The sequence below is a fragment of the Ciona intestinalis genome, chromosome 1, assembly GCF_000224145.3.
Source record: "Ciona intestinalis chromosome 1, KH, whole genome shotgun sequence".
NCBI classification, from domain to species: Eukaryota; Metazoa; Chordata; class Ascidiacea; order Phlebobranchia; family Cionidae; genus Ciona; species Ciona intestinalis.
In genome coordinates, this window is record NC_020166.2 from 4,174,032 (window position 1) to 4,189,375 (window position 15,344).

General features: G+C 38.7%; 1 protein-coding gene and 1 long non-coding RNA gene across 9 annotated transcripts in view; one reads left to right on the forward strand and one right to left on the reverse strand.

Moving 5' to 3' along the window:
- Nucleotides 1-2,316: 2,316 nt before the first annotated feature.
- The window catches only part of LOC100175783 (sushi, von Willebrand factor type A, EGF and pentraxin domain-containing protein 1-like), a 34,288-nt gene continuing 21,260 nt past the window's right edge, over nucleotides 2,317-15,344 (forward strand). For 5 of the 8 annotated variants that reach the window (XM_026837409.1, XM_026837408.1, XM_026837396.1 and 2 more), the window contains exons 1-15: nucleotides 2,318-2,622; nucleotides 6,696-7,235; nucleotides 7,846-7,924; nucleotides 8,194-8,393; nucleotides 9,411-9,719; nucleotides 9,797-9,983; nucleotides 10,993-11,144; nucleotides 11,600-11,726; nucleotides 12,276-12,394; nucleotides 12,621-12,806; nucleotides 13,025-13,201; nucleotides 13,969-14,145; nucleotides 14,379-14,567; nucleotides 14,625-14,810; nucleotides 14,974-15,150. In XM_026837409.1, the coding sequence (XP_026693210.1) occupies nucleotides 2,481-2,622; nucleotides 6,696-7,235; nucleotides 7,846-7,924; nucleotides 8,194-8,393; nucleotides 9,411-9,719; nucleotides 9,797-9,983; nucleotides 10,993-11,144; nucleotides 11,600-11,726; nucleotides 12,276-12,394; nucleotides 12,621-12,806; nucleotides 13,025-13,201; nucleotides 13,969-14,145; nucleotides 14,379-14,567; nucleotides 14,625-14,810; nucleotides 14,974-15,150 (2,947 nt within the window). In that variant the 5' untranslated portion in view covers nucleotides 2,318-2,480. Of the gene's footprint in view, nucleotides 2,623-5,676; nucleotides 5,709-6,695; nucleotides 7,236-7,845; nucleotides 7,925-8,193; nucleotides 8,394-9,410; nucleotides 9,720-9,796; nucleotides 9,984-10,992; nucleotides 11,145-11,599; nucleotides 11,727-12,275; nucleotides 12,395-12,620; nucleotides 12,807-13,024; nucleotides 13,202-13,968; nucleotides 14,146-14,378; nucleotides 14,568-14,624; nucleotides 14,811-14,973; nucleotides 15,151-15,344 lie in introns of those variants that run through there. The other 3 variants (XM_026837381.1, XM_018812335.2, XM_026837414.1) reach the window with 3 other exon arrangements.
- LOC113474832 lies at nucleotides 2,934-5,587 on the reverse strand. The gene is made up of 2 exons (XR_003396535.1): nucleotides 3,522-5,587; nucleotides 2,934-3,109 (listed from the first exon to the last, which is right to left on the reverse strand). It is a non-coding gene; the product is annotated as an uncharacterized LOC113474832 (long non-coding RNA).

Genomic DNA, 15,344 nt, shown 5'->3' on the forward strand with positions numbered 1-15,344 from the left:
TCAAACTAATAAGATCCTGTTTAAGTGAGGTTGTACGGATTTTGAAAGCCATGTTTTCGTCACCTGCTCAAAGCGGGGATTTAAAGAAACGCGTCGTTAACTTTGGGTGGGAAAGTCAGTATATCATCGTAACACTGTTTGACAGTGTTGCCCACGCTGCGGCTCTAAGCTTCTAAACTTTAGAGCAGGTATCTAAATTAATCTGCTTTCCCGATCAAAAATATTACCGTGGGGTGTGTGACTTTAAACAAGTACTACGTTCGAGACAACTTTTAAATAAAACGGGAAACCTATGTTGTAACATGCAAACGTTAAGAAGGAAACGACATTTCGCCAACACACAAAAAAACGTTTTTGTTTTGAAATGGTTCTTCCTGCTGAATGTTTAGTTTGGAACCCAAATCGCTCTGCACCTCAATGATATATTTACCGCCTCGTTGCGTTCGCATTGCGGTTTGTCGAGTCTAGCTTAATTATGATGATTCAGTATACTGTCTGAAAAGTACAGTCACAAAAATCTGACTCAGTGACTTAGTGTTCCCATTGCGTATCTGCACAGGTTCAGAACATATCATTATATCGCAATTTGAGAAGCACTGCAAAAAATACCCGACGCAATTTCACACGGATGGTGAAATATTAGACGGAGAAATTCAAAATCACTCGGTGTAGAATTACCTGCGCATGTCGTTGATATTTGTGTGGGTGCGAATCATCAAGGGAATAATTAAATTTTGGTAAACGAAAATTTTTAAAGAGAAAGTGCGCCACCAGTTATGGTTTACTTCATAATATTTTATTTGATTTTCCTATATTTAACTGAAAACGTAGATTCCCTAAAATAGCAGGGCGCCGTGTTTAGATTACAGAGATTATTCATACTTGAGTAGACACGGCCATTTGGGTGTTCTTCTGCATTTATTCCGAATCAAAAGCTGAACTCCATCCGGTATTTGTTCGGTTAAAGAAAACAATACTCCACAGCTGGTGTGACGTCACATACCTTAAAAGTTAAAATCAACCAATCACAAAACACACGGTCATTCAACCGAAACATAAAGATGACACCCTTATGTTTTGTGCGAACAAATACAGGCTCCACCAAAAAGCGATAATTGACCTAACCGTCCAATAAAACTGCAAATCCTTACCGCAAACTGTACAAATAAATGATTTGTTTAAGAAATTTAGTTACTTGCTTTCTTTCGCTACTTTATCGGTCATTTCTATATTAGAGTAGCGCTCTTGTTGACGTCACAATGTGTACGTCTGAGTGTAAAGTTTAGTCTGCTATCGATGAATTTAGATTCATGATGTAATGTTTTGTCGCGGGTTATTGAACACGGGCGATGTCGTGAATGTTAATGTGCTCAAATGGTTAGTTTACCGTGTTAGTGCAAGAAAACATGTAATTTAAGATCAGCTTTATTTTAAGTATTTTTTTGCGAGCTAAACGATCACACAAATAAAACGTGTAAACAGTTAAAATTAACACGTCGAAATGTTTTAAATATTCGCTTACAATTTTATTTTTGTTTTAAAAATTACTTTGACATACAATTAACGTGCCAAAGCGATGGCTTAAATTCCCAAATAGTTCGTCGGTTTGTCAACAGAGTTGATCTATGGCGGCGTCAAAAACTCACTGTCCAGTGAACCTGTTTGCAAAGATTACGACCCTAAACCTAAACGTAAAGAATGTTTCCCCAGTCATCGAAGCTATTATGCGAATACGTAAAATTCTTTAACTCTAAATTAACTTTCTCCAGTCTTTCTGACAGTGAAGCGTAATTTAATAAAATAGAAACGGTTGTGGAAAAAGAAAACTACGGAATATAATTTATTTATGTCAAATTTCGTGCCAAGTATCGTCAGTCTTGGACTGCGACGATTTGAGAAAGGAAATCCCATCGGGTAACGTGCATCGGGGAGACCTAAAGACGTGGCTGCCTTCGTTTTCTTTTTTCTGTTCTTTGCACCGGGACTCAGATAACTGAGAGACCAGAAAAGTAGCCTGTGATTTACGAGCTGCCGACGCGCATTGATAGGTCTGGACAAGAGCTTAGCCTGTTTATTAAGAACGCCGCAATAAATTGACTATGACTGATAGAGTGGTTGGAATCGCGCGATAAATAAATGAATCGGTTCGACTTTTCCTATAACCGGGCGGAGATGTAGCATGAAGACTCAGAATTTAAACACAGAGTTTTCTGTTGTGCGGAATCTTGTAGACGATTAAATAGCTGGGTGTTGAAGTTTCAAGTCGGTTAATTCTGTCAATAGGTCTGTACTATTTTAGAATTTATCGATGACAAACCTCAGACTTGTCGAGATTTCTTATTGCGATAAGCATAAACTTTTTAAAACGTAAAGGGATAAGGGGACGTTTAAAACGTAAAGGGATTTCACCACAATATTTTATTACATATGCACTCGATCAGATACATAGAATTAGGCTCCATACTGTGATTTTCGTTACAATGAGGAGCCATAGTAAGCTCTTGGTGTTGGCACTGTCGGTGTTGGTGCTAGGTGCAGTAGCAGAAAATATCTTAACCCCTGGTCTTGTTTTACCCGAAACAAAGATGGACGAAACAGCAAGACACAGACGACAAAGTGGTGGTAAGTGAGAGCAACAATTAATAGACGCTTTTGTAAACTTAAAATAACTTTCTTTACATCGTTAGTATTACCCGCGTAATCGTCCAAGTTTTCACCATTATATAAGGTGGGGGAAGATGGGACACCTTTTTATTCTATTTCCTCCTTCCATTTGGCAGTAAACAAGAAACATTCAAAGAATTATAAGAACATAACCCGACGACTCCCATGAATAGACAGTTGTCAGTTGTTTAAAACACGATTGGGATATTTAGATAATATGTGCTAAAAGTGCCCCGTCTTCTCCCACCCTGCATATTACAAGTATGATCTTTTTCAGCATATTTTATTTTATTTTTTGTTACAAACGTCAAGCGTGAAACTTAAGATGCCTGATGTTGATTTTGCGCGTTCCTTGATCACCGAAGAAGAATTTGGAAAGTTGCCGACATCTTGCTTGCACTTCATTTGCATTAAATCTAAACTGTAGCCGCCGTATAAATCGAGTCTGGCGGTAAAGAAAATAATAGCACACATTGTCCATGGCTGACATGAAAAATATATAAATAACGACGGTTTTTAATTTCCAGTGTAGACGTTCCATTTCCGGTAAAGAGGTAAACCACGCCTCTGTTGACCGCGGTCATCCGACTAACCGATTTCGCGTAAAGCCGCGTGTCGAATTTGGAACTTAATCTAGCACAAATTTTGTAAAACTGGCGACTCTTTTTTAAGTTTAAAATTTAAACCAATAGCCGAAATCCTGCATACGCGAAAATATTTATTATTTATATTCGAAAAAAAAGTATTATATTCGTAACACCGTAAACATATTTTTCACATCTGTTGTTTTTCGCAGACGTCCATAAATAATTTATCAACATTCGTCTACGATCTTCATGCAACCCTCATTCACTTACCCGCCTCGTTGTTTCTTGTGCTTAACGTTTGCACTTCTAGTTTATTTTGATGACACTCCATAAACACAAACCGCGTCTGACGTTGCCACCGACCACAAAAATTGCTAATCCGAAGGTTAAACGCGGTGCTGTACGTTTCTGAAAACCATTTATACCTTCGGTTAAAACTCTTCTTAAAAGTTTTCGCATTATTTGTTTATTCTTTCGTGCTGTGGGCGTTTGAACAAGTACTTTATACGCCCATCACCTATTTAAAAATTCCGACCAACATAATGGATAAATTGGTCCTATCCTAGAAAACTAAATCGTTTGCAAATTTACGCCCTGGTCAAATAAACAATATCAGTGATCACGCTATCCTAAATTAGATGAAAGCGTATCTTGCTTCATGGTGGTAACTTGAGCCACACCGCATCGAATTATGATAGCCATCGATCGCAGATTAAGCTTAACCGTTTTCTCTACGAAAGAGGATTAGGAAGCTGAGAGTGAATACAGAGAATTGTTGTGTCTTGTCTGCAATGTGTAAAGACACGCAACCCGCATTAGCTTGCAGATAGCGATGTTTTACGAGATAGCTTGGCACAGTGGAGCTGCTTCCACCACCTTTGCTTCCACCACTCGCGCATAGTAGAAGACTCTCCTCCATTACGATCTAATCATTTGTTTTTGTAAGATATAGTGATTACTCACGCATACTTACTACCGTATTACCGTATTACACTGGCATGGGCGATTTACATTTAATTTATGTTTGTCAACGACGCGAGGTTAAGCTGTCCAACAGTGGCAAAGCAATCCAATCTCGCGTAATATACCAGAATACACATTGTAATGCAACGCTTGTCAACACGTGGTGGCACCTACCCAATTTCTTTGATAGACAGAGGTGTAAGATGATCGAATTTCGCAATCACTGTGTCTCTGTGTGTCTATAAAAACTCAGCGACGAGACTTGCCTCAGCTGAAAATCTCTCAAGGTGAATCCCAAGCACGTTCATGGCACCTCGCTTTGTCATTGTATATCGCCAGTTTGGGGTAATTTAAATTGCTCGCTACTAAGCAGCGCTTCGTATAAGTGTCGACGGCGCTCCCTCTGCGGTTCTGTGTCAACCTGCATTGTCATAACAAAGCGTGGAACACGCAGCTGCCAAAATTTCGCAGCGAAATGTTTCAGTCCTACAAACCCACACTTACGCATTTCATCGCAGATGGCACGGTCGCCTCCGGCTTATTTATCCCAAGCAAACATTTGGTGCGACACCCTCACATTCCCTGCGAAGGGTAAAAAACGCGGTAAAAAGGTTTCTATAAATAAAACGCTGGTAACGATTTTTTTTTTGTATCAGGTAAATTCTTCCCTTGTTTGGTGAAAAGCGATCGGTAATTTTACCAAAACATTTGAAAACTGCTTGACATAATTCACCCCAAGAAGATATCGCTTTCTTTGTCCCAGTTTTAACCTCAAACGACCTTAAACTTTCGAACGACAACTGAAACCGCGGTGAACCAACCCGCACAAGTTCTCTCCTTTGTTGTCCTGTTGACCATATTTGGGTGTCTAGACTATTAACCCACGTCATAATTCAATGACGTAAGAGGTAAAGCGCACGCGAGGGGCCTACGACATTAAGAAAGATACAATCACGTCTTCACTGGGCGCATTCCGCAAAAAAAGTAGTTGAAAGCAGGTACAGATTTTTAACATGCAAAGTTACACTCACATAACTAAGACGTTCTATTTTTGAACGAATGTGACGCACATGCTGCTGATCAGACGGGAGGTTGTCTTCCTGAGATTATCGTATAAGCGCTAAACAAGGTTGAAAGCGACAGTCGTCCTCTTTTGTCTGCCGCAAACTATTTTTTTTGTTCACAACAAAAAAATCAAAGTATACGTCGTAGTCTGGATCCTTTTAGTTGGTATAACACGTGGGTTTCTAATGTTTCCAAATACATTATTTGTACATGTTATTTAAAGATAAAACAGAACATCCCAACTTAATCAAATGTTTGTGTCAACATACAGATAATCTCTTTGGTCGAGTAACATTCCAACGTACATTTCGTTACCCAATTTTTGGTCTCAAAACGTGACGTGAACCTCGCATTCAGTACACGCATATATAGTGTTGTTGTGGTATGTCATAACTACACGATCTTAATTTTGATGCATGGTCTTCCGATGTAGACGATAGATTATCATAATTGCTCTTTTATTGGAGGCATGACACTGCCCGCAAATTTCACGGCACCGGTCACATGTAAATGTAATAAATAGTACTGAGTATTAAGCTGTGATCCTGCAACATTTACAGTGACGTCATCCTAAATCAGAGTTGACTTCTTTAGAATGCTGTTAATGGGTGAGATAACGCTATTTGCGTCATATTTACAGAACGGTCGATTTCGCGGTCCCCGTAGAATCGACGAAACAAAACCTGCCGCCTGCAAATTGAAAACCTCCCGATAAAGATCATGACGTTTCGTCTCGCGCGCCGCGAGGAAACCAGCAAGGCCCCAAAAGACCGATTTCGTTTTAAATTGCATTTGTAGTAACTTGTTATTTTTGACTGTTAACTCAGACATTTAATTAGTGACTCGTCAAGAATAAAATATAAACAATTTGTCAGCGACCAAAGCGGTGGAACGCATAACCTTTATATACACACCTCCACTTTCGGCTACCACTTCGGGAAGCTATTAATATAAATCATGAGTCATATTGTTAAGATCAAGCCTAACACTGTTAACATGCTGGTTTATTTACTTGCAAACGAATGGAGCTGCATGTTGGCTGCGGTTCATGTTTGCACCGTTTGCATAGCACTCTGCTTTACGCATTTGTTTATAAATGACATAGTACAGTGGGTTTAGACGAGACACCTTTAGCACACATTATCCAAATATCCTGATCGTTTTTCAAACAATTAACAACGATTTATAGGAGTCGCGAGAATGCGGTTTTATAATTCTTTGAATGTTGTTTGTTTACTACCAAATAGGACATGAAAATAAAATAAAAAGGCGTCCCATCTTCCCCCACTCTACTATACATTATTTTAAAGCACGCATTTAAAATGATTTGACTTATTGCCGGAATGTATGCACGTGTGCTTTATTATTCTTATTAACAAACTATTATGCTTGCATGCGCCCTTTTCTTTATTTTAGGACATTTAGGTGCAAGAAATTCAATCAGAAACAGTTTAAGCACAATCTCCACTAACGGCAGTAACATTGAAGCAACATCTTATCAACCATCGTTGGCCTTGAATATTACCAAGGTTAATTTAAAAAGAGATGAAGGACTTAACGACCGGAAATTCCGCCTACGGTTACCAAAAAGAAAATGGAAACGCAACAAAAAGGCTTTTCAGGCCTCGGTTAAAAGTCGACCTCCACCCCAAGAGATTACTATTTTAAGCAGAGGCAACACGTCTATCCATTTACAGTGGGTGCCGCCAGCTAAACCAGTGCTGAAATATAGACTATCCTATCGAACTAACCGCCGACTAGGGTCGTATCACGGGGCATCTCAGTCCCCCAACCGGTCGGTCGTGAGCTGGGTATTGGGCAACCAAACCGATATTGAACTGCGACACATTGCAGTGGCCGAAAAGATCGAGGTTCGAATTCAGGCGGTTTATCCAGGTGACGCCAAAAGCTGCCACATGATGCTCCTGGTAGAAGCAAACCAGATGCGTGACGCAGGTTGTAGATTAAATTTTTGTGGATGTGTAAGTCGGTTTAAAATCCAATTTGCCCAAAGGTCTCCAATAATGGGTTTCATCACTACGTTACTTTTGAACCTTCCTTTTGCAGCAGCAGGACGGTACCAGATAAAAAGCATTTCTTACTAAATGCTGATTACTTTACCTCATAAATTTTTTTCAATAAATCTTATAATGCGCATGTTTAACATTGTGTGTTTTTTAAATCCTTATTTAAAGCATGTCGCATGGCTTCACATACATTATTTGTGCTGCTGCCCATTTATATTTTACCAACCCCGCTTATCTCTAATCGCGAGCTCAGGATGAAGGGTTAACGCGCTGAAAACTGTTTTTTTTATTTCTTTGATCTTGTCTTCAACCAGCGATCAAACAACCACCGGCAAACTTAAGCGCCAAAGCATTATCTCGCCACCCTTGAGTAACCATCATTGCTCAGCAATTAGCATACTTTTTCGGCGTTTCATGATTTTTATCCCAATCCAGGCTAAGCGCAAACGTATTTGGTAAAAAAATAAATTAAAAGTTTTCCCATCTCTTCCCACCCTTAATAATCTTCAAATTTAACCTTGAAACATTTATAATTCCAGTTGTTCCACGACCAAGTAATCTTGTATTCGATCGAGTCAAAGAAACAAGTTTTCGTGTAAGATGGCAACCGCCAAGAAGGTAATGTTTTTTTTACGACTTCAACATGTGCTTATTTCTTGCCAGTTTCTGGTGTAATGTCATGTTATAAGTATTCAAACCGACAATTGTTTTAACCATGCCTTGTTTATAACGTTTTTCATGGTAACCGAAAGATTTAGACACATTTCCTAAAAAATAATGTATTTTCACCATGCGTCATAACACTGGCGTTTTGCAGCTTATTATTTCCGTTGTAAACACCGTTGCGGTTAAAATTATTTCCATCATGTGAATAACCACTTCTACAGCGGGATAACGGCGAACCATATTCTGGTTCGTGAGGTCGGCGGAAGTTTTTCACAAGACGCCACCTTGCGGGCAAAAACACGTCACGTGAGAGTCACCGACTTAAAGCCGGGTACCAGATATACTGTGCAGGTCAAATCCATCAATGGAGGGCGCTCGAGTGGAGCATTGCTTGGATTTGTAAAGACACACCCATTACCAGGTTCGTTTTAGCAACATTTTTTAAATCGATCAATGATAATCCATAGGTATACGACAAATTGTACATTGTGGTTCTTGGAATAGCAGTTTGTTTTACGTTAAATGTATGGAATATTTTTCAATGTCTTAAAACCGTACGTGACGTACAGGCTACTGTAGTTGAATGCCATTGTGGGGTTTAAATAATTTGTATCTGCGTATTTAAACTGTCTGTTATGTACACCCCAATATGTTACATTGTAAACTGGATATTTTTAAGTAATAAACAATCAATGATCCCCTCACGCCTTTAAAATAACGAATGAACTTTTCAAGGCGTGAATAGCTAACCGCTTTTGAAACCAACAAAGCGTGTACAGTGTCAGGTTCAAACCACCACATTTACTTCTCATCGATCAACGTCACAGGGTGTGGGAATTGTTTCTCGGTTTTCATTCATAATTTTGCTGTAATACTACAAAACAATCGCAGCAAAAGCAACTAGTGCAGGCGTGCTATAGTTAAGCGTCATCCCTGTGGTTCAACACATGCTTTATTTATAAGCAGCACTTAAACATCATCGAAATATCTGATAAACTATAAAAGGCTTTTAAAGGAAACCGCGCTTGGCTTGTGTTACGTGCGTGGCATTTCTGCTGACATAACGTACATATTTAGTTCAAACATTACAAATTGTTCTGTGTTTTATACCATGACAATGTTTTTTGTATATCCCTTTCGAAAAACAAAAGCAAAAGATCATATTATTTAAAAAAAGAGAGGGGAATCAACAGCAAAACATCAGCAGTAGGATTTATAAATTCAACATTCTTGTACTTGAGTGTCCCCCTCCTATACACATGTGATATACACAAATGACATAAATTGATTTCCGTATTTTTCTAAACAACATTGAAATTTAAAAGGCTCCTTCTGGGTGATTTCCAATTTTTACTATAAGTAGGACCCCAACTTGTCAACCCTATGTATGGAATTAACACTACTACATTGCTGGTAACTATACGTTCCATTCCTTTAGGACAAGATCCCTCTGATATTCAAAGGGTTCTGGTAGAAAGCTCCAACGACACAAACCTCAATGTTGATCTAAATGGAGGTGTTGTGACATCCGGTGGAAGAGTGACCACAAGTCATGGTGGTTCATCATCATGGAGCGGAACTTCTGTGTCAACGGTCGGTTCGTCTTCACGTCGAGTTGTTAGCACGTCAGGTTTGGCTTTAACTTCAAGTGGAGGTGCAAATGAGTTTGATGTTTCACCGAGTGTGGGTGGGTCATCAGCTATGGGAGCTGGAAGGACATCAGATATTGATTCAGATACACAAACCGGTAAGCTCCATGCATAATGTTCTTGATATTAAATCCGGTAGTTTGTTCTGTCTTTATTGAATGTTATTTTGTTCCAGGCCGTTTTGTTCAAGATTGCAAGAAAGCCCAAAAAACTGACCTGGTAGTTCTGACTGACGGTTCATGGAGTGTCGGGCCTCAAAATTTCAAAAAAATTCAAGCTTTTCTTGTGAGTCTTGTGGACGCTTTCAGCATCGGTTTTAACAACGTATTGATGGGATATGCTCAATACTCCGACGACGCAAGGTACGACTTTTTACAAAGAATAATTACTTATCTTCAACCAAACGTAAATTTGTCTTCTTATTTTACCTAAATGTGATATAGTATAGTAGGGTGGGGGAATATGGGACACTTTTAGTACATATTATCCAAATATTCAGATCCTGTTTTAAACAATTAACAACGGTCTGTGTCAGTCTTGAGGATACGGTTTTATAATTCTTAGAATGTTCTTTGCTTAATAGCAAATGGGGCGAGAAAAAAGAAAGGAAAGGTGTCCTATCTCCACCTATCAAACTATATGTACATAGCACTGTAGAAATTTTTCGACCCTAAAAGTCATGGCGTGTAAAGTCTTGATGCTTTTATGTCACTTTATGAGCGAGTGACATTTATCTCCCTCTTTACGCACCCCGCAAACCGTATACAGTGTCAGCTCCAAAATAACTGCTTTAATCTGATACCGTTATCCGCTTTTGTTGTCAAAAATCAAAACTTATCTCCAATTATGTTATAAGATATGCTTGTAAAGTTGCTCTCATACAGGTTGGTGCTAAGTTCGCTGGGATTATATAGACACTTATTTAAGGCGAATTTATAGTGGTTGTTGTGAACTACTAACCACTTTGCGTAATAGAAAAAAATGATTTATTGAACATATTATTTAGTTACATTACGTTCCCACCAAAGTACAGTAAGAGGATTCTTAATAATATGTTACATTATAATTTCAACGGTGTCATTATTATCATAAAGAACTATACAGTATAGGGTGGGGGAAGATGGGTCACCTTTTCGTCCTATTTTCTCGTCTTTTTCGGTGAAAAAAAAGAACATTCAAAGAATTATAAAACCGTGTCCTCGAGACTTCCTTAGACCGTTGTTATTTTTTAAAGCACGATCAGAATATTTGGACATATTGTGCTAAAAGTGTGCCATCTTTCCCCACAACTATATCATTTTAATTGAGATTTAAATTAACCTATATTACGAATATTATTTTAATTGAGACTTAAAAGATTCTTATTTTCAGAACTGAATTTAATTTAAATGAACACGTCACCAAAGATGACCTTATAAGGGCAATCAACCAAGTTCAATATAAGGGTGGAAACACCGCCACCGGAGGCGCTCTAGATTACATCCGAACAAACCTTTTTACAAGTGAAGGAGGAACACGCAGGGGTAAGGTTGCTTGATTAAGTAATACATAATTTAGTATAGTATCACCTTTAGTCGCAGTTATAAAATAAACCGAAAGTAGTGAAGTGCTTAAAATACGACTGAACCGATTAGTGTAAATGGATTGCGAGATTAACTAATCGCTGTAAATTAGTTTTAATCAGCATTACAAATAAATCCGTAAGTCTCCCGTTCTATCAATCGTGCAGGTGTCAAATTTTTACGGTCGGCGTCATACGAAGACGCATTTTCTCCCATAAACAAAATAAATCACCTAATAGTTTTGGTTTGACCACAAACACACTTACGAACACAAACAATATATCATAAACTTTACGAAGAGTTTCAGTAGCTTATCGCTTTATATCGATGTACCGCTGTATATCTTTTAATTTGGTCTATATCTCAGTGTGTCGGAACAAAAATATGCGCAGGCTAATTTCTATTATCGTGCACAGGAGTGTTGAAGACAGCCATTGTAATTACTGATGGAGAATCCATCTTGGATGACGTCACTGAGCCTGCAAGGATGCTCAAAGAAATTGGTGTCGAGGTGTTCTCGATAGGCGTCGCAGCAGCGCTAAGGTAGAGTAACTTGTAATACCTGTGCTTGGTTTTACATTATATTGACAGAAGAAGAATAAAGTTAAACGTATACAGTAGGATGGGGAAATACGGGACACCTCAACTCTATTTTCTCGCCCCATTTAGTAGTAAACAAAGAACATTCAAAGAATTATAAAACTATATGCCCATGACTCCCACTGACCGCTGTTAATTGTTTAAAACACGGTCAGGATATTTGGATATTACGTGCTAAAGGTGTCGCATCTTCCCCCATCCTACCATATGTACTGTTTGTTTCCCTTTTATAAATAACATGAATCAGTCTTGAACAAAATATGGCTTCGCAATATTATAATATGAACTCAGTATATGGCAGAGTAAGACGGGACAGCTTTAGCACTTAATATCCAAAAATCCTGATCGTACTTTAAGCAATTAGCAACGACTTATAAAAGTCGTATAAAAGGATACATGTCCCATCTTTACCCATATCCAAAATATGTTTCGTACATAGTTTCATTGCCATATAACAAATCCACTATAAATCAACAACCAACAACGTTATAGGTCGGAGTTGGAAGACATTGCTTCCTCCCCGGCAAGTGATCACGTGTTCTCCGTTGATAACTTTGACGACATCAAAAACATTAAAAATATTTTGCTCAAAGAGACTTGCAAAGCTGTTGGTGAGAATTATTTAAATATTTGGATATTGTATCTGAGAGAAGTTTAAACCTTAAATATTCCGGTTCTACCGGTTTTACACAACAGAGTAAACCATACATTTACCAAACCAGGGTTTTGTTCTATCATATTTTAACATAGCCATAGAGTTCTGTTTTTATGAATTCTGCGTGTAATTTTTGACTAAACCTTCATACTCTATGGACGTTACAATGCTCTTGTTTGTAGCTGTTTGTCGTAACTTTGAACCTCCTGAGCATGGGTCACTAAGATGCGACGATGAACCTTTCTTACATGGGACAACCTGTGTGTTCTCATGTGATGAACCGATGTTTAAGTTGAACGAGGTGGGGAGTGGTTTGCGTACCTGTCTTGCTGGTGGTGTATGGGACAAACAGGAACCGACATGCATACGTAAGCTCGTAAACTTTATATTGCCGTTTACCCTTGTTTGTTTTAGGTTTCGTTAACCCCAAAAGTTTTCGCCGACGCCAAATTAAATTTTAAAAGAGAGTCACGATACTGCACATTACTTTATCTTGCATATAAAACCACGGTTCTTTAGATATCTTTAGTAGGCTATGTTACAACTCCTATAAAATTTACGAAAGTAACTCTTAAACATCTGTTAGCGGCGGTTTGCAACGCTTTGGAGCCGCCACCAAACGGCGCATACGAGTGCACAAACGACAATCTGATAAACAGCGTATGTCGACTGCGATGTGAACCTGGTTACCAAGTTGTTGGAGAATCAAGTCCAAGATGCAAACCGGATAGTAGCTGGTCATCAAATGACGCATACTGCGAATGTAAGTCTAACAACCTTTCATTTTACCTTTAATAAAAAGAAACTAAGCTTACTTGACTTTTAACGGTTACGTGGCACAATAGTTATAGCACGCTTTCCCCTAGCCCAGAGGGTATGGATTCGTGGCTTGATGCTGCTACCATTATAGACGTGTTTATACCTGGCGAGACATGTAACGGAAGTTGTCCTGACCTCATTGGTTCCTTATGGTGCTTGATGCGAATTCTCACCAATACGTAAAAATAAACTAAATTCCTTCTAAAATGGAGTTCTACATAAAGTTACATATATATACTATAAACATCTATTTTGTTTAAATAAATTGTATTGTCTGCGAAGTCACGTGGACACTCGCATTCAGAATTCCCACTATAGGTCAATGTTGCGCGGGTTAACTTATACAAAGTGTCTATTCATTCGTAATATTTCGCTCTGTACAATGTTAAACACATCTGGGATACTCTAAACTTATTTGGTTCCCGTAAAGCCATTTAAATAATAACCTAATCCAATTTCTGGGCGCTTGCGACTGCGAGCAGCATGACGTCACAAGCCGCACACAAACGATTGATTAAATCAAGATGGCGGCCAGAAATTTCGAAAGCGCAGCTTAAACGTAACAATTCGTAACAAACGTTTTAAAAAACAAATATTTGTGAGATTTGTACAATAGTTCTGTTTGTAGATATTTCTCTAAAAAAACATTTAAAATAGCTTTAAGTTAGAAAACTAATGATGCATATTATTTTATTATTTTATTTGTTTTAGTGGTCACGTGTGCGAGCCCAGTTGCCCCTGAGAACGGTTCTATGAGATGCACTCGTAATAGTGACTACCAATCCAAATGTACGTTTGAATGTGACCGTGGTTTTGAACTAAATGGAGCAAAAAGATCAGTTTGTGAAAGAAGTGGCGAGTGGTCGATTCCTTTTCCTTCATGTTTACGTAAGTACGAAACAAGGAATTTAAATGTAGTACGTTGTGAGGAGATGAAACACCTATTCTTTCTATTGTCTCGTCTCATTTGGTAGTAAAAAAAACCCGTATCCCTACGACTTACAGACCGTTGTTAATTGTTAAAAACACGATCAGGATATTTGGATATTATGTGCTAAAGGTGACCCGTCTTCCTACCCTATTGTATTACTAAAGTAATTTTGCTTACACCTGTGTTGCAGGTATCGTTTGTCGGAATCGTCTCCTGCTTGAACACGGCTCAGTAACTTGCTCGAAATCGGAAAACTTCGGATCAAAGTGTGACTTTTCGTGCCAGACCGGTTACGAACTGCTTGGTTCGTCCCACGCGACTTGTGGTCAACGTGGCAGTTGGGATTTCTCCCGGGAGAGTGATCTACCCCTTTGTGAACGTAAGTAAGACAAGTTAACATATTTTTCATTTCGTTAAATGGGTACTGAAAATTCAGGAATCAGTTGTGCCAGTCCTGATTTGAACGATCATGTTACTCGAGAGTGCACAGACGGGAATTGGTACGGTAGCGAATGTAGCTTTAGGTGTGAGAACGGATACAATCTTATCGGTGCGGGTCGTACTTCATGTAGAGGCAGCAGATCTCCTGCGGATTGGACAGAACAATCTCCAGCGTGTACACGTAAGCGATTACATCACTATCATCAGAGCAAAAGCTCCTAAAGATTAATCGGCCTAAACAGAATTGCTCACATTTTTTAAAACAGTCTATATTCTGGTGCGATTTCTAATCGAAATAAAACACCAGATATTCAATGATTTAAAATATCCTTAATTTTTAACAGTTGTCACTTGTCCTGAGCTGGAGGCTCACTCGAACGGAGACATCGAATGTACAGCAGAATCAAATTTTCGATCTCGTTGTACTCTTACTTGTCACCTGGGCTATGAAGTAAAAGGAACAAATCTAATCACCTGCGGAGCAGCAGGGCGATGGAAGGGAAAACTGGGACACTGCTCAAGTAAGTTGTTTTTGGAGATTTGTTGCCACATATGGATCAATTTCCGTCGAACATAGCTGTTGAGCACGTATATATAGCCTAGTTGCCATGTATTGTAGGCACACTTTTAGCATATATTATCCAAATGGGTTTATATTTCTTTGACGAATGTTTTTTTACTACCAACTGGGACGAGAAAATTTAATAAAAAGGTG